General features: G+C 48.0%; 1 protein-coding gene across 7 annotated transcripts in view; it reads right to left on the bottom strand.

The window, feature by feature from the left end:
- The window catches only part of GRIK4 (glutamate ionotropic receptor kainate type subunit 4), a 211,946-nt gene that overhangs the window by 53,537 nt on the left and 139,400 nt on the right, over positions 1-19,009 (bottom strand). For all 7 annotated transcript variants that reach the window (XM_087763341.1, XM_087763344.1, XM_087763343.1 and 4 more), the window contains 4 exons: positions 18,300-18,397; positions 14,722-14,887; positions 8,617-8,795; positions 5,279-5,332 (listed from right to left, as the gene is read on the bottom strand). In XM_087763341.1, coding sequence (XP_087619467.1) covers positions 5,279-5,332; positions 8,617-8,795; positions 14,722-14,887; positions 18,300-18,397 — 497 coding nt within the window. The remainder of the gene's footprint in view (positions 1-5,278; positions 5,333-8,616; positions 8,796-14,721; positions 14,888-18,299; positions 18,398-19,009) is intronic.

Raw genomic sequence — 19,009 nt, forward strand, 5'->3', positions numbered from 1 at the left:
GAGAAAATACCTGCCTTTGCCTCTCTGGATCCTGTTGCCCTCAGGGCTGAGCTGCTGAGTCTGTTAATCATTCCTAAACTCCTCTAAGAACACATTTGTTTATTTACTCAAGTGGACAATATTATGTTAAGTGCTTTATGGTTTTCTTGAAAGGCTCAGATTATTTATAAACTATTGCAAGAGTCAATAAGTTTATAATGGGCCACATGTAAAAATCAATTTCTCTGAAAGAAAAAAAGTCATCACAGCAACAAATTGTGGCCTTTTGAGTAGGTAAGTGGATGTGGGAGATCTACCCAAGGCACTGTTATTCGGCCATTCATGTAGTTAAAGAGGAACTGTGATCTCGGTGAACCTGGGGACAATTTAGGGGAATTGTCCATACATAATCTGCTTGCTTTTACAAAGTTTATGCATCACAAAAGCATCAGTGTGCCATATGCTAGTAAGGATGGGTCTTTTACATCCTCATGCAAGGAGTGCTATTAAATTTTGGAGGCTGTTCTTCAAATGAGAGCACTTTAGGAAAATACATTGCCCACATCCTTAGTGAAAGCAATTTACTTCAACTTCTCTGCAAGGAGCCTGAGGTTTGAAGAGTGACAAATCCCCAGAGAGCAAAGAGGTCAAGCGCTAATGTTAGGACCTGAAAAGCACAGCTCTTGGAAAACAAGGGGTAGAAAGCCTGAAAGACAAATAGGACAAGACAGCATGAGGGCAGAGGAAAAGAAAGAGGTCTGGTCTCACATCAGAGGGCCTGGGCTCTATCTGAGAGAATGATTTACTCAACAACTGGAAATCAAGCACAGGATGAACTCTGAATAACGCATAAAGAAGACCCAGACAGGTACGGTAACACAGGCAGCAAAACGCAGGGAGGTGCAGTTATTGCTCCGTCTAAATCCTCCTTTTGTCATGCTAACTAGAATGAGGAGAAATTGCTTTGGCATCCTTGCAAAAACCTGATTTGTTTGCCCTGCTACCACATGCCACTGAAAATATGAACCGTAAATCCAGGAAATGATCGGGGCTTTACAAAAAGGTTTGCATCAGCTACTGGGAATCAGGAAGGCTGGACTGCAAGGTAAAATTTGTCAAAGCTTAACAAGAGAGTCTGCCTTCTTCACTTGCGCAAGGGAGAGCAGGGTGCTTGCAGCCAGCAGACCTGGTGCAGTGAGGCCAAACGCCACGGTGCACGCTGGAGCTCACGCCGCAAAACCAGACACAGAAAGAGAAGGTCATTTCACCGAGAGAAGGTAATTTCACAAAGCAGGACTAAAAACCTAAGCTCCACAGTCCCAGCCAAAAACTAACCTGTACGCCACTTTCCCTCTGCTTTACTTTACATCATTCCCTCCTTCCAAAGGATGCTACCGTAATGGCAAGCTACCGCTGAAACATGTGATGTTGCCTGGGTGATTTGGACACTAGTCCAGTTCTAACGGGGCATCCAGAGCGACAATTCAGCTTTGAAAACCTCATCCTATATGAAGACCAACCTCTTTATAAATCACTAACGAAGAAGAAAAACCAGGAAACAAAAAAACAAACCAAAACTGATTTATCTGGTCTCTGGAAATTGAATACGGCAGCTGTTTTATCAGCAACAACACCTCCGCACAATATTGTCGGGGAACAAAACTGCATCCAATGAGTAGAGTGTCTGACTCAAGGCACTAGTAAAACTCCTTTACACCTTCCTTCTTACAGTAATAATTTTAATTGTTTCAATTATTTCCATCTAATCTCCTTGATAAATGTTTTGAAATTTAAACCCAGCCTGAGGTCCATACGTTATATTAAAAAAAAAAAGGGGGGGCGGGGAAGGCAAAAACAACAACAAGCTACACAGAATTAACAAGCTAAAAGAATTAACTGTAGCACAGGATTTTGGAGGCATCCAACACCCCTCCTGCTCCGCACTGCTGATTTCAAGGATTTCCAGCGCTAGGAAGAACATTTTTTTCTATGCACAACAGTCTGCTTGCAATGCTCTATTTATGCACTGGCATTATTAGTATTACTACTACTACTACTATTATTATTATGGAGCACACCATCGCCCTCTTACATGGTCATAAGCTGTGTGGATACATAGAAACCCTGTGCCCTGCCGGGGAGCTGGGAAGGGACGAAGAGCAGCTCTGAGCTCATCTCAGCACCGCACAAACCAAGGCGCAGGGAGCAGCTGGCCACTGGGTCAGTTTGCCATTAATCATCAGGAAACTTCAGCCCTCTCAGAAGGGTAAGCCCCAGAGCAAAGGAGTTCGTCACTGTGTGGAGACGCCATGAAGAAACTTGGGTCAAATTGAGATTTTTTTTTTTTTTTTTTTTTTTTTGCAAGGGGAGTGAGAACAAGGGTGCTCAGTTGCCACGAGTACCCCGTACACAGAGGATGGACGTAGGGAAGGAAAATGCAACAGACATGCTCTGTTCTGTGAGTTTCATTAGGACTCCTGGAAAATTTGTTGAGCTTCTGTTGCTGACAAAAAGGGTCCCTTGAGCTGGCTGAAGGAGGCTGATAATGAATTCACATGCAGTAAATTAGCCTGTGGATATTTTTACATCAGGCTGCTCGCCTCGGCTCCGATGGAAATGCATTGGGGGCCGAGGACTTCCTCCTCATTTGCTCCCGCAATCTCCTGCCAAAGGCTGGCATCTGCTTTCACGCGCCGCTCTGCCTCCCCGCTGAATGGCGGTGAGAGCAACACTGACGCTATCTGCAGTCATCAGGCTGGCTACGGAGCAGCCGTCACCCCCGAATCGCTCTCCCCATGGACCGGTGCCAGGGGAGTTGCAGCAACTTGCCTCCATCTAATGCTCCACAGAGAGAAAAGCTGCGACACACAACTAGCTGTCGGCTGGGATGTGCTTATTAAATAAAATTAATGCTGGAAGACAGAAACAGAATTCCCCTCTAGTGCCGCTGGGCAGGTGTTTAATTCAGCATTTTATATCCTTTTCTCTTCTTTTTTTGCCTGAAATATTTTTCCATCTCCAAGTAGCTTAATGCTGTACAGACTGTCTATTCCCCTTCTGATGGGTTGTCCTTCTGTTTAAAGCCATCTTTTTGCTTGCTCCCCTTGACAGCAGTTCACTATGATTTTATCTTTTCTATTAGGCAGTGATAGCAAAACCTCAGAGGGTTCATTAGGAGCTTGATAATCCCTCCAGATTTATTAGTCTAAATTGCTCACTCCCATCTCTCATCCCCATTTAAATATTACTAATTTCCTTAAACATCTCTTCCATCTGCCCTGGTTTTGCCTGATGTCACCTTTCTTTAACTGTCCCTGCCAAAAATCCAGTTAGTTCTGCTGAGGGCTGGTCTTTTGGACAAAGTGGTAAAATAACCTGGGTAAACCGATTAATATCCTGTGAGAGTGAATGGCAACAAAACTCATTTCTTCCTCAGCTGCCATAACTGCATTACACTAGATGAATGGGTTTCAAAGACAAATTTCACCTCTTGACCTCAAGCAAACGCTTAATCACACCCATGCTCAAAACTAGTGTGGTGGTGGTGGCGGCGGTGGGGAGCTTAATTTTTATAGTTATTTCTGTTGTCTGAGCACCATCCAGGAACACAGACTTCACTGTGCTGGTGATGTATACATAGAAATCCCTTGCTTTGTGCATAGTCCTGGTCCGTGCGGTGCACAGTGACTGCTGGGACTGGGGAGGGCAAGTGGAAGAAGAAACAGTTGTTGGGACCAGAGGGCAACAAGAAAATTACTTGCTAGGTCTGGGAAATGACTGGAGTGGTTTAGCGTTGTGAGCAGGATTTGATGGGGATGGCCACCATCCCTTACCAGCTCTACCAGCAGCACCAGCACAGCTGCACTCTGACTTGGGGCTGGCACTGGGGGTGAGAAATCACAAACCAGCAGCCACTGCCTTAAAACAAGTGACCTTCACCTCCTGAGGGTGCAGCTCTTCCCCCAGCATCCATCACCGGCTGATCCCGTCCACGTACATCCCTTCCCTTTGCTGTCCTGCCCAGTGCTGATCATTTGCATGGGGATAAACAGGAGCAGTGAAGCTTGCTCTTGCTGGACTGATATTGAGCAAGGTTAGGACCTACGGATCGAGCGCTAAGCAGGAATCAGAATGCCATTAGTTCAGGTAGGAAGCCTCTGGCTTTTTCTAGTTTTTTGCATTTTTCTCTTTTCTGACATCTCCTTTCCCTATCTCTTTTCCATTCTCTGTCCCAATTGCTCTCTTGGCTTTCAACCCCTCCATTTCCCTCTTTCCCCCTCCTCCTCTCCACTCCAGCTCTCCTGCCTACACTTTTGGCTCCATCCGTTCCCGTCTGTCTCCCACCCAAACACAAAGCGTGATTCAGCTCTCGGCTTTCCTGGCACACGCACACTCTGGCATAAATATTAATAGAAATTAGAGAATATGCGTATCATTTGGGGTTGGAAGGCACCTTCACTTAATCATCCAGCCCATCCTGCTGCACTCAGGTTTCCATCATCCCCACACCAGCATTAATAGGTAGGTATCTGGTCTCCCCGGTGGTAGCATTTCCCCCACACCACTTGGCAGCCTGTTCAAGAGCCTTGTAGCTGCTGCAGCAAGAGAAGTTTCTCTGATGTTTATTTTGGGTTTCCCCCTGCTGCTGCCTAAGCCCATTACTCCTTGTTTAGCACAGTACTCAGGGATTTAACCACACGATTCCCCCATTAATGTTATTAGTAGCTATAAAGCCAAATCACCAGGGGCCATGCTGAAGATATACCCTGCTCTGCCTCTCAACATTTATGGTATCATTCTCCTTTGTCTTAGACAGCTACTCTCAGAGGCACAGCAGAAAAGCATGGGGCCGCAGTGCCCTCTGCACACACGCCCCAGCACAGCTTGCCCTTCTCCCAGTGCGGGGAACGGGCTCGGGGGCTGACACCTCCAGCGTAACCCTCCTGAGCCCTCGGTCAGGAACCACCCATCTGTTGGTGCTTCCCAAGGACCCGCACATCTCATCACACTGGCTCCGCCCGCAACGTGTACAAATCCTGCCTTTGGCAGCTGCATGGGATCGATCGGTGCTGCTGGGCACCTGTTGGCTTTCACCTCCTGAAGACCAGGGCAAGACTTTCCCTGACTGATGCTCAGGCTTGCACGGGGACAGCCCTCCTTGCCTCCCTCCCCCTCTGCCACAAATTCCCCGCTCCGCAAGCACTTGGCTCTTTCCAACGCTCCCACAGGCCAGGGAGATCAGCTCCCATTAACATGACTCTACACACACACGGTAGAAAAGCCAAGAAAAACATCTTACCAGATTAGTGAAGATATACGTGTAATAGGCAGACGCCATTCCCAGTTCAGCTGCCTGTGAAGGAGAGGAAAGGAGATTAGACCAGAGCTTGACAATCTTCAATCTCCACTCCGGCAAGGCAGAGACTGGGCCACATTTGCTTTTTCATCCTTATCGCTCTGTGCGAGCGCTGCTGTCTTCCTGCAGGCAGGGAAGGGTGGGACACAGCAACACAATTTGACCTGTGAAATTAAAGTCTGGGGAACCAATTTTTCAGCAGGGCTAAGCCTACCTCTGAGGTCTCCTCTCCGTGACAGCACTGGCAAAGCACTTGCACAGGGGCTGCCTGGCAGAGAGAAACCACCCAACACAGCACGAGCCGCAGCTCCAGACCCCTGTGACCAACCCCACTCCCTCTGCAGCATGGTGCAAGATGACATTCAAGGATTTCTGCACATGGCCCCATCCTGTGGGTGTGTCCAGCCAAGGACAACCTGGAAGGAAGATGTCCACTGGAAGGAAAAGCTTTTGCACCCCAACAGCAACAGCCTGTGCAGAACCCAGAAAGGCAAGGTGGGGTCCCGCAGCCTCAGCCCGAGGCCTCCAGAGCTGCCTGGGATGAGGAGTTCCTTAGGTGTACTGCGTGTTTGGAGGAAAACGAGGTTGGCTGAGGTTTGCTGCTTTGTTAATGGATGCTGCTTTTCTCCTGTTCAACTATCAACATCTTTTTGAACCTAATGAGGGAAAGCAGCAGTTGAGAAAGCTCAGGGCTTGTCTCCTTTCACTACAAACAATGTGATGCAGAAAGCAAGGCAGAAAAAGCTCTTCTGGAGTTACAGAAAAAGGACAGTCATCCCAGTGGTGGTTTTCCCAGATGTATCAGTCAGATTTGGGCTCCAGTCCCGCAAATTAATTAGGATGAATGAAACCTAGTAACTCAGCCTGTTCTCCAGAATTTAGACAGGACTGCAACAGCCACAGACATAGAAAAAAAGAGGGTAAAAGTGTAGGGAGATGCAGAGAGAGGAACACATATTTTTCCATGGGATGATCCATTCTAGAGATCAGAGACCAGATCATTGAAGTCCTTTTCCAAAATTCAAAATTCTCAGTAAACAAGGAGTTGGTTGTGGGAACAGATGCTCAGGAAAGTGGGGGATTAATCTGCAGATCCTCCTTAAAGCCTATGTTTCGCTGCCAAACACAGCTGGTCTCAAATCATGCTTCTGGACCTTGGCAAAGAGATTTTCCCATCACCCCAGACCACACCGAGGAACTGGAGGCAGGGAGGGAAGGACCAAGGCAGCACCTCCTTACTTGGTTTTAGTCTCTTTGCATCTTCCCTGGAAGCTAGAGGATGGCAACAGCAGAAAGTGAGTGAAGGAAAGATACAGCGAAGGGGAGGCTTAGATTGCACCTCTCCCTGTTCCCGCCTATTCTTTACCTATTTCTGTGCAAAACTGAGGTCACCACCATTGCAGTGGGAGCGGACATGGACAGAGGGGAAAGCTTTAGATGCCCACAGACGACTGACGGTGGCTTAGGTCTGGCTGTGGCCAGCCCTTCAGTCACACATTGTCACCCTGTCCCTTGCACAGGTGGCAAAAATGGACACAGCAAAGTCATTTAACCAAAAGAGCACCACGAGTCCAGAGGAGGCTGCCAACCTGCCTTTCAGCCAGCTTTCCAGACACCTGCCTCATTTTTAAGCCCCTAGACAATAAAACCTGGCACCCATTTCCCTCTCTTCTCCCTTCCTGGGGACAGCGATGATGTCAGCTCTCCCTCTGACCCACTGTGAAGTCAGTGCTGTTGATTTCAAGGGCAGAAAATCAAAGTGAGCAACAAAGCGCTTCCTTTGAGCATCGCTCCCATCCATTTAACATGCCCGCTGGCAGGTGGGCGGCTGGGACAGGCTGGTAATCGAGGAAGCAACCATGTGTCTCCAGACCATATGTGGAGGGTAAAAGATGAGGAATTGCAATTTCTCTCATTGTCCGAGGCCAGGACTGGTCTCCTGAGACAGGTCTGACGCAAGGCACTTTCAAACCAATAGTGCATTTTTCATGCTTTTGGTGATCTGCAGGCAGAGGCCAAGGATATATCTATTTGCTCACCACAACCTCACCCCCTACGCAGGCTGCACCTCTATAAAGAAAATACTTTCCAGCCTCCCAAGGTGCAAGAAGTTGCCAGATTAGAAGCTCACTATTTATTACCTTCCATTCCTACAGTCCTCTAGCCAGGAAGACTACATTAGGCTTTACTGAACTGCTGAAAAATTGTAGCAATCTCTGACATCTTTATCAGTCGTGGCAGAAGGATGCTGGAGCCCAGAAGGGAGACTGCGGGTGCCCAAAGAGCGCTGCTGTGTGCCTGTGGGAAGTCACTATAGCAACAGAGGAGGGGGACAGCCCTCAGCAGCCAGGCAGCACGCAACAAGGACCAGGAGAACAGGAGAAAGGAAAAAAAAAAAAAAAAACAACCACAAAACACAACAAACCACACACACCAACCCCCCTCTCCCCCTGCATAGAGGGCACCCAAAAAACCCCCAAACCCGCCTACTTAGAAATGCAAAATTTCAAGCAGCGGAATAAAAATCTTGGGCGGGGAAGGGGAATAATAAAAACAGCTCTAATGGTTTCTGCTGGCTGTCATCAGGGTTAAATCCGATACAGTCAAGGCCTCTGAATGACTGCCTGATACCGCAGCCAGGACACTGCGTGTAATGCCTGCACCACGAGCCAAGGGGGGACCCCATCACTCGGTTCCTGCCTCCATTCAGGAAAGTACTTCTCGTTCCTTCCAGGACGTGGGAAACTATACACAACTTTAGACTCCATCTGGAGCCACTGCTCAATTTTGAAGTCGGCTATCAAAACAAATGCTAAAAATTGCAGCAAGAGACCATTTAAAAATAAACATGATTAAAATAAAATCTTGGTTAATAAGATAACAAAAAAGGAAGCAAAAAGTTAGAAATGTACTTGGAGAAAAAATAAAACTATTGCAATGATTCACTAATTTCAGAGCACTAAGCAGCCCTCCACAGCTGTCTGATGGCAATAGGAGCAACAAGCACGCACCGCTTCTAGAAAGCAAACACATCAGCTCAGAGCAATTAAACCATTGCTTCTACAGATACAGTCCTGGCAAGAGAGAGCAAATTATTTTCCCCAGAAACTCCATCAGTGGCAATTCCCCTCTCAGCAGAGACCATTTCCAGTGTTGCTGCAGGAATTTTTACACTCCATTATCGTACAACACCTGCACGTGCATGCTCATGTACTGCACGCAATATCTCGTTCAGTGAAAGCAGCCACATGTACAACTGTGACACTTTAACAGACACTTACCTTCTGCAAAATGGTATGAGACATGGAAGCGTTGGCATGTACGATGATGGTAGCTGTTTTGTCATCTCGGATCTCTTTTAGGAGAGGGGTAGGATCCCGGCTGTCATCTAGCATCCGAACTGAGAGCGTGTCCTTGGAAATGAGGAACTGTCGAAGCAACTTCTCTAGGTTTAAAAGGCCTTCAAATAAAAGGGAGAAAAAAACAGATACTTTTAAAGTTTATGCTTGGTTCAAAAAGCACTTCTCCCATGGCCCATAGCCATCCCCGGTAGGAAGCAGTCCTGCAGTTCTGTGTCTATGCGCTGCAAAGGTAAGGATTTGGGGCTGCAGCATGGGCTTGGGCCAGCAGGGAATGGGAAACGATGGAGCTACTCCAGCTGTTCTCCAGAGAAAAAGTGGCCGCAAAGGCCTCTTGGGAAGAGATAAGATCACTGATACAAATTTGCTCAGGACCCCTGAGTCCAGACAAGTTCTCCATTATCTTCCTGCATGCAGGGTTGTTCTGGTTATCGCTGCTTGCTGGAGGATGATTCCTCCTCCTAAGCCTTTGCATTACCAGCTCCCAAATTAAGTGCCCCACAAGGCACAACTTGATAGACTTTGGAGATCTTGGAGCACTCCAATGGGGAGCTGCTATCTTCCAAGGACATGTGTCCCTGGGGATGAAAAGCTCTGCTGAGAGTCAGACAAAGCAGAGATCACTGCAATAATACATTAGGTTTACACTAAAAACTGGTGAAAAAAAAATGTGATTATGGTCCTAGCAAAGTGCAGAATTACTTGTGGACTGGGGATTCCTAGAGCAACGCAGAAGCCAATAACAAAACAAACAAATCAACCAACCAGCATATTTGGTGCTTTATGGAGAAATTAGAGAGTAAAGCAGGACAATGTTTGCAGTCCAGCGGCTCCATCGTTGGGCAAGGTCTCTGGAGCCCCACCTTCCACGTCAAAGCCCTCCTCCCTCTTTCGGCCCTGCCATCTGCACTTCTGCCTCCCCTGTGCCCCCGCTGAGCCCTCCGTGCGCCCCAGCACAGTACAGCCCTCTGCCTCCTCGGGCAGTGTCTGGATGTGATCAGCCATGGGAAGGAGCCAGGACTCTGGCTGCCTCAGCACTCCCCATGCAGTCTGCAGGACTGGGCCCTCCCTTCAGACGGGAGCTGAAGAAAAGTAGTAATAATTAGTGAGCACCCACATGGATGAGTCCCGGCTTCCCTGGACTTGTGCCCTGTTGCCTTCGGCACTTCTGATTGAAGTTTCTTCCTGCAGCTAGGTCATTGCAAGGGCTCCTTCTAACACGGCTTCCTTGATGTCTAATAAGACGTCAAAGCTCCTGCTGCAGCTTTTCTTAGTCAAGAAAGCATATTTGATAGAGTCTGTCTCTTCTATCCAGCTGCTGAGTTTCATCAGGAAATAACCTTCTGTCAAGTTTGATTAACCAGAGAGACCACCAGATGTAATCATTAGCAGGACACAGACAGCTAGCATGGTCACACAGCCCATCCCCACAGAAAGACATTCCCAAAAGAAGGGGGAAAGCTGAACTGAAGAAAACTGAAAAGGACAGAACTATCAGCAGACTCACGTCCCAGTTGGTGCAGGGGCAAAACCCATCCTCAAGTCAGAGCTCTACTCTTAACCTAATCATACTTTTGGCTGCATGGAACCACTCATTCACCAGAAGGTCAGGGACTGGGGAAGCGATACAATGTGATGTGATTAGCATTAGAGCACGCTGCTTTCAAGGACTCCCAGCACTTCACAAAGGTAACAAAGCAGTGCATTAAAAGGGGTACATCCAAGATGAGGAGCCTCTCATTCACAGAGTTTTTCAGCAAGCTAAGTTTGCACTGAGCTCTTTACAATGCCCTCGCCTCTTACCTTTTCTCTGAGTACAGGCAGGAACTCAGCAAGGGACTACAAAACCAGCGGTGGCCAGGACTTCTCTGGATCACACCGGCTTCTTTTTCTTTCTCACTAGCCAGTGAATTCACTCTGTGTACAGGACACATGGACTAGCTCAAGTGAACAGTAAATTTTACCTAAGCCCTTCATTTGATCCTTGTGAGGTTTATTTTCATCTTATTCCATTTTAAGAACACTTTACTAACTTCATAAAAGTCTTGCATTAAAAAAAAAAAAAAAAAAAAAAAAAAAAGAGACATGGAACTTACCCTTTTTTCCCCACAATGATTTAAATTCCATGGCATTTAAGACTGTACTCTGGAAGAAGAAGTGGATGTTTAGGAGGAAGGGAGGCAGCACTAGATGCAGCTCCCCAAGCACTCCCTACCAAACCTGCACCCAATTTAAGCCAGTGATGAGGGCTGAGCACACCTGGCCACTGATGCCAGGACCCACCATTGCTGGCACTACAGCCCACAGACTGAAGTCCCCAGAACTATCACTCAATATAAAATACTTCTGCCCTTGGAGAGTATCCCCAGGCAAACACCACGGTGAAGCATGGGCTGGCAGCAGGGAGACGTGGTGCTTGGCTTTGGATAGACCTGAAGGAAAAGGGAAAGCTGCACTACTCTGCATGCTACCCTGCTGGTGGGAGAAGCCCAGATTTACACCATGATGTGGCTTTCAAGGGGACAGAAATTCACAGAAAGGGTTGGGTGTGTGGAGGGCAATCTTCGGCCATCCCCTTTGGAAATGTACCTTTTCTATTTAATTTCCTGCAGAAATAAAATTACATCCTGCTCCTTAATGCCAAAGGTTGTATATCTCAGCTGTAAGTTAATCTTGCAAACTGGAGAACATCCCTCTGTCAACCGATTCACATCAGACCCTCAGCTTCCTCTTCATTCTTCTCTTTGCTGCCTACATCTGCACCTCCGTTGCTGCCTTCTCCTCCAGCCCACAGCTCACTGGGGCACGAGGCCTGGTTAGACAGCCACCCTGGCCTCTGCAGTGAGGAAGGCAGAGCCCAGCTGCTAAGTTTCTAAAGCACATCAGGCACAAAGCACATCAGAGGAGGAAGTGGGACCAGGGAAAAAGGGAAGCGTTTGATCTCCTCCTTTGGCTCGAGGAAATGATCATTTCCAGCATGTTAGATCCTACCTGTAGCCTCATCAGACCTCCTGCTCGTAGCTCCTCTTGTCATGTGGGGGAAGTCTCTATTATCTGAAGAGATTCCCCTTTGTTTGATGATGACAGGATGCGAGATGCTGCTGCTGACAGACTGGCACTTCAGAAGGCTGCTCTGCAGGCCAAACATGAGCAAGGGCTTGTAAGACCCCTCCCGGCAACTTTGAAGTACTAAAGTGAGGACCACCATGAGTGGAGAGGCTGCATCAGGGACGTGCTGTTTGAACAGTCCTATGGGGACCATGGGTACGCACAGAGGCAGATCAGTGGTTTGCGCTGGCCAATGGGAAGTCCTGACCTTGCTTATTTTATTTTTCCTTTTCTTATGCAAAACATTTGGAGCTGGCAGGAGTAGCCCAGCCCCAAGCTCTCTGCAGGTACGGCCTCCCCTCCAGAGTACCTGGCACACCTTACAGCCCGCTGCCAGGGAATGCATGACCTGAAGGCTTTTGCAAACTCCCACATCCCAGTTTATTGCTCTTGCTCCTGAGGCTACTGGAGAGAAGGAGATGGACTCCTTCTCTCCGAGTTTCCTGACCAAAGCCCAGGGGACCAGCAGTTCTGTTCGTGGTTGCACAAGATCTGTGCAGGTGCAATTCTTGACCCTGACAGCTGGGAACAGAAATGGTGACTCCTATCATCCAGCTTTGCTCTTAGATCAACAGCATTGCTTCAGATATCTCCCTGTGGCCCTAGGGCTTGCACGAGCTTTTTGACCTCAGTGCCCCAGTCTCCCTTCATGAGCACTGGGTGTTATTTACTCAATCGGAGCATACAGAGTAGCTCCTGTGAAGCCTGTGCACCCCTGTATTTGTCAGTGGTTGCCTTTTCGAGTTAAGGTTTCTGTGGAATCACACAAAGCCTTCCACATTAGGACTTCAGAGCAATTCACAAACCAGCTACTTTTTTCCGTACCACAGAGAAACTGAGTCACATAATCTTATTCTATTCACCATTGCATTACACTTAGGCTGGCCTAAGTCCGTTGACTTTGAGGGTCATTTTCTGCTTCCGCCAGAAGAAATTACACTCAGTCCCCAGAGGAAGGATGTGACTCCTAACAGTGATAGTATGAGCATGTCGGGATAGGACCCAGGAGTCCCATCACACAGCCTTGTACTTGAACCAAAAGAGCTACGACTTTCCCTCCTGGGATCTAAATAATAACATCCCTCAAAACAGCGTTTCTTCACTGATGAGCAGACAGCTCATGCTCCCCTTATTTGCCTCCAGGGAACCTTCTGAAAGCCCAAAGTGCCTCGAGTTAGTTGTTTAAGGACTGTGCTTAGGAGCCCTGTTTGTCCTGAGGGAAAATGAGGGCTTGTGCTCCTATATGAAGCTGGATTATGCCTTTTCTGCACTCTGTTATAGTCAGAGCATGTTGTACTTCAAGCCTAGCTCAGATAAGGTCCTTACTGAGCACAAAGAGCAGGATGTATGAAAGGCACCCACCCCACTGCTTCCCTGGGTCTGGGAAGGACTCGGGTTGCACAGCACATTCTAAATATTGAGTTATCCAGGAATACCAGAGTAAAATAAACCAGACTGATTCAATTAAAAGGGTGTTATTTTAATGTGAGTAATTTGGTTCCCAAGGTTTTGATCCAGTTAAATGAAGAATCATATTAATACCAGGGAGGTATTAATATTTCAATGGGAGGTACCTGCATGTTTTGGCACATAACTGGGGAGAAGGGCAGGGGAGTATGGTGGTGTACAGATGTTCATGTGTGCCCCATGCCTGGCAGCAGTGTGAGGACAGAGCTGTGAGCACGCTGCACTGCAGGTGAGAAAACGTAATTATCTTTTCTTCCTTTTTTTTTTTTTCTTACCCGTTTTTGCTTAAGGTTAAACAATGAAAAATTCCAGCACTAGAAGTAATGTAGGAGACCATTTGCATGATTTTAATTGCATAATTTAGGGTCAGGTCCTTTGCTCTGGTAAATCTGAGCATGCCTACTGAAGGCAATTTATTCACATCAGCTGAGGTTGTGGTCTCCTCAGGGTACATAAAGCAAAAAGAAAAGGCAATTCCTTCTGTCCCTGTGCAGGAATCTGCCACAACACTGCATTACTAGCACAGCTGGTGGTGTGAAGTTTGTCCTGGTCTAGCTGGAAAGGATGCTGCCTTTCCTTTGCACCTGGTCCCACGGTCAGAGACTGCTAAACTCTTGCCAGTGTCCCAAAAGCTACCACTGGATCCACACGCCTTTTCAAAGCCTCTCTTCTAGGCTTGCTTGTATGATAAACTCTAGTGCTAATGAATCTGGCTACAGGATAATAAAAGCAAAATAGATGTGGCTGCTACACACCACCTACCTACATACACACTGACCTTAAAAAGCACAGGACGCGCTTTACTCTCTGTAACCACTATGATGCAGAGCCTGCTCCTGCCATGTTAGGAGAGTTATGCAGAGATGAATATGGTCTTGCTGAGGTGAATGCTCCAGCATCCAGATGCACAATTACCAGCAGATGTATGGCTGCAGAGCCCAAGAGGGCGTGCAGTGTATTGACTATTAATCAAGTCCTGCTTTTAGGCCACAAACTGCATGTGGGTTTGGGAAAGACATATTTCAAAAAGCTTTACTTGCCTAAAATAATCTCCAGAAACAAGCCTAAGCCTTTTTTTTTCATTTCAAAAACCCATCTGTGCAAGCAAAACACTCTTCAGATTGTCAAACAGAAGGCCGGCAAGTCTCTCCCCCATCCCCTTTCCTCCTCTCACAAACACCGCAAACACCTCTGCTGGGCAACAGGGTGGAAAACCTGCCCTGCAGGTCTCCGCTGTTTCAGGCTGCTCTGACCAAGTGCCCGCCTGCTGCCAACAGAAGAGACCTTGCCACCACAACTAGGCGAGGCAACCGCCCTGGGATGCAACAGCGAGGCAGCTCTCACACGTTGCCTGTGGGACCTTCTCCAACAGGCACCAAACACGCAGGAGGAGACAGAACAGAAGGCACTGGGAGCAGAGGGGCAGCCGAACCCAGCCTGGCAATGACTTACATTCAGCTTTGGCACAGATGAGGCAGGCTGTGGTGCAGTTAAAGAAATTCAGGATTCCTGCCACAGCCACGCTGATATCGGTGTTGCTGGGGTGCAGGTTGAGGGTGGTGAACCGCTGGAGCTGCAGCTTCAGGAACTCCTCTGGTGCCACTTTGAAGTGAGGAACCTAAGTGGGGAGGAGGGGAAAGAAGACATAATTAAAGAGGAAAAAGAAATAAAAACAAGTAAATCTACCATAAAGGACTTTTGGTGTGAAATGCACAGCAGGCAGAAAGTGAAATATCCCAATAAAACTGCAGAAGCATCACCAGAGTGAAGAGAGGAGGGTGGGATTTGTGCAATAGCAGAGGAAAATAATTATCGTGGCAACAAGAAGCCACGGGAAGAAGTGGATCAGAAAAAGTCTTGCTGAGCCACTCAGAGAAAGGCAACGGGGGCTGTGATTACAGCACAGGAAACCATTCCGGATGAGTTCAACCTAATTAGCTTGGGCACTAATTGTAGCTGGGCCCACACTTCATTTTGGGCTTGCTTCCTGGGTGAATACGGAGGATGCTTTGCAGGCAGGCAGGGAGTTACACAGCCCGTGCTGGAGACCCTCAGACCTTTGCTGTGTGCTAGATGGATGAAGTGCTGCAAATCCACCTCTGCCTGCGGTACCGATGTGTCATCAGGTAATTAGGAGAGATGAAGAGAAGAACAAGATGACCCTGCGCTGGCAAGGCTCGGGAGAGAGAGGAACAGATGCAGCAGCCAGAAGCTTTGGGCTTTTTTGATCAGCAGAGAGGTAACAGGTGGCCATACGGCAGGCAAGCTCCAACAGGACCGTAACCACCAGTCCTAATAACGCTGTGCTTGTCATTAATATGGAGGAGCAGGAGATGGGAGTGGGATGCCGTTTCCCAGGGAATTTGGGGAAGGGGGAGCAGGGAAGGTGCATGGGGGGACAGCCCAAGGGCTCCCTCTGAGGCAGCTCTGCTGCACACCTGGCAGGTTCACGTAGATGGAACTGGTGGGCAAACAGATCAAGCTCGGACACTGGGGGTTCAGCCAAATAAGGAGAAGGAATATTGCATTCCTTTTGCTGAGTGAATTATTTGGAAGAAACAGAAGACAGAAAAAGGGAAACATCTGCTTAGGCTTCATTAGAGGAATGTCAAGTCCTCTTTTCCTCCATTATTAGTCCTTCTGGAAGGTAATATCCTGTGCCTCCCATCTCCCTCCTCTTGGGAAAGGCTATTAGTAGGTTGTGATGGCTGCTTTATTGACAGCATAAGCTGTTTGGTTAGCAATAGGAAAGTTAAAGAGTAATAAGCTGCTATCTGCCTTGATTTCACTCTGCAGCCCTGTTAACAGGGAGAGAAGCAGACTGTAAGGGAAAGGCAAATTCCTTTAACCAGAGCAGACAGGGCAGTGCCAGTACAAGCGTGCTGATTGCTGTTGGGAGCCAGATGGAACCTGAGACTTGCAGCAACAACTGCTAACAGAGAAGAGAGAGATGGAGACAGAGGTGAAGGCAGCCACTGGTTCAGAGCTCACCTTCAGTCCCAGAGCCCTCCTTTCCTTTCCAAGAGCTCTGCCCCAGTGAAACACCCCTCCCCAGACAGGAGGGAAGGAAATCTTTAGGCCAAAGGCACTAGAGGGGTAACACAGGAGACACAGACTCATCCCCCAGTTCACCACAGGTGAACATCAGGCCAGTCACTCCACTGTCTGGTGCCTTGGTGGTAAAACCGGGACACTCGCCTTTACCTGATGGACAGCTGTAAGTACAATGGCTCTGGCCAGGCTGCTGTATCACGTTTAACACAGCGGCACCAACTGATGCTACTGTGATATAAATCAGGTTTACATCACTAGGAGGGCAGCCGAGATCAAGTCTGAGAATCAAATACCTTAGAAGCACACTAGCACTCACTTTTCAATTGGGGGGGGGGGGGGGCGGGGGGGGAACCAACCTTAGATCAGAGACTCAGACTGAATATGAATTTCAGGGGAAAAACACTTGCAATCTGTTACTGCAGAGCTGCCTTTGCCTGGGATGGAGCACATGTCTGGGACATTTAACTGGAGAAAGCACTACAAAATACTCTCAAGAGACCCATCCTGCTGTAGCCCAAAGCACTAGGTCTAAAAGATCTCTTCCATCTCTTAAACACTTCTGATTCTCAGGGAACAAAGAACAGCAGTCATTTGTGAATGCAAGTTATTTACAGTGCTCAGTTCCAGGCACTCCCCTCCTTGGAGGCTGAGCTCCAGAGAGAGACCACTAAATGGCTGAGAGATGTTATCTGGCTTTAAAGGGATGAACTATGAGAAGAGAACTCAATTTCTTTTCCCCCGAGAGCAGAGCCAGATCAGTGTAAGATGGTTCAAGGCTTATAAAATATTAAATCAGGCACATAGTCTGGACACAGATAAAACAGTTTTGCATTGATGGAAGAGCAGCAAACAGAAAGGGGTGCAGCTTTCCAAGTATGTGCACAAAGTAATGCCACACCCAGGAACTTTGCCCGGGATGTGCATCTGCCAGGGCAAGCTGAGGTTTTTGCACCTCTCAGTCAGTGGGGACATGGTTTGCATCAGCGTTGCATGTGAAGGAAGCTGAAGTAAAAGGTGATACAGATGAAAACAAGGACAAGGGAGGCAGAAAAGAGAGAGGAAATGGAAAAGGAAGAAGCTGCAAGAATACGTGCATTAGGAGAAGGGGTGATATACCAAGCTGTTAACTCCACTCATTAGCGGCCATGGTGGAGCATAGGAAGGACAATATAGCAGGTAAGATGACTACAGCAAGTAATCTTTGCCAAGGATGTCCTGGAGTACCATAGGCAGGTACCTCACTGCCCCTGTCTAATGAAGGTAACATCCTGCTCTGCCTGGCAGCTGGGACATGAGGACAGAGTACACTGGGGATGATGAGGCACGTAGACATCAGCTGGAGAAGGTTTGGGGAGCACGGGTGGAAAGGAGTGGTGTGCATACACAGAAATGATGACTGAGAAACAGAGCACTGGACTTGAACAAGAAATGCAAAAGGCAGACCCAGGTGAGGGAGCAGGCAGCCTAAGGCAGAGCTGGAAGCTGCAGCAAGCTGTGCGGCTGTGGCTGGGACTTGGCATAGTCGCGAGAGTCTCAGAAAAAACTCCCCAAGGCTGCAGAAAGCCCTTCTGCATGGGATCTGCATAGAAGGCATTGCTGCTCGGTATAGTGGTAAATTAAAAACCTAATCCATACTTACTAAATCACCAGTAAAATGCCGTGTTCCCAGGGACCCTGGGCACCAGGCAGTGGGAAGCACTGCTGTGATCAGGGTCCACCGAGAGCATCTTCGGTTTGAAGGACAATGTGCAGAAGGCGGAGGCTGGGGAATGGGTCAGGATCTCTGTGGTGCCCCTTACCCATGGTGGGCAACTCCGCTCTCACCCCAGGCCTGCCCTGAACCACGGCGAGGAAGGAGCCACGGCTCCTGCGTTACCCTCCCAGCCCTGGGCAGCTGCCAAGTGCGATGGGTATTGGGGCCAAGTCAGTCAGCACAAGGGCATAGACTTACTACAACATGGGACATTTCCACTTACCTCTTTCTCCCCACAGATATTGCTGATAATAGAGCTCGAGGCTGGGCTTGAAGAAGGTCCCAGGACGCCTACCACTCCTTTTGGTAGAATCTGGCACACTGCGGGCACCAGAGAGAGGAAACATGCATTAGACTTCATCCTCAATTTCCAGCTGACTGTCATGCTTACAGTACCTGCTGCACCTTACTAAGGACATGGTATCATCTCCTTCACACAACATACTCTCTGCCATTTATGTCCCCCCAAAAGCCCTCTATTCCCTCTGAAGCACTGTCACCCTGCCTGGGATACCCTCCTCTGCCTTTCCCCAGCCTTTCTAAATCCCACCTGAACTCTCCCCAAAGCCCAGTTATCCTCATCTCTGGCTCAGAACTGGAGTCTCTCTCTTATAACATCCCTTTTTGGCCCCGCATGCTATTCTCCAAGATAAACCATTAACTAGAGTTTATGGAAGATGCTAAACACAGCAGTGACCTAGCTTCTGAGCATCATCTAGCAGCAAACAAACTTGTATGACTTTCTTCCCTCATCCTCTGCAGAGCTCAGTGGTAATAATAAGGATTGTATTACTGTTTTTCATTTGTAGTTGTTTGGTTTTTGGTTTTTTTTTTTTTTTTTTCTGGCAGTAGTTAATCTTCTGGCTCCATGCCACCAAGGTTAGCAGAACAATAAAAAGACCCTGACAAAATGAAGAAGTTAAATCTCTTCTC

Source organism: Nipponia nippon, unplaced genomic scaffold (assembly GCF_047370975.1).
Source record: "Nipponia nippon isolate SJK-2023a ecotype South Korea unplaced genomic scaffold, ASM4737097v1 scaffold_28, whole genome shotgun sequence".
Lineage (NCBI taxonomy): Eukaryota > Metazoa > Chordata > Aves > Pelecaniformes > Threskiornithidae > Nipponia > Nipponia nippon.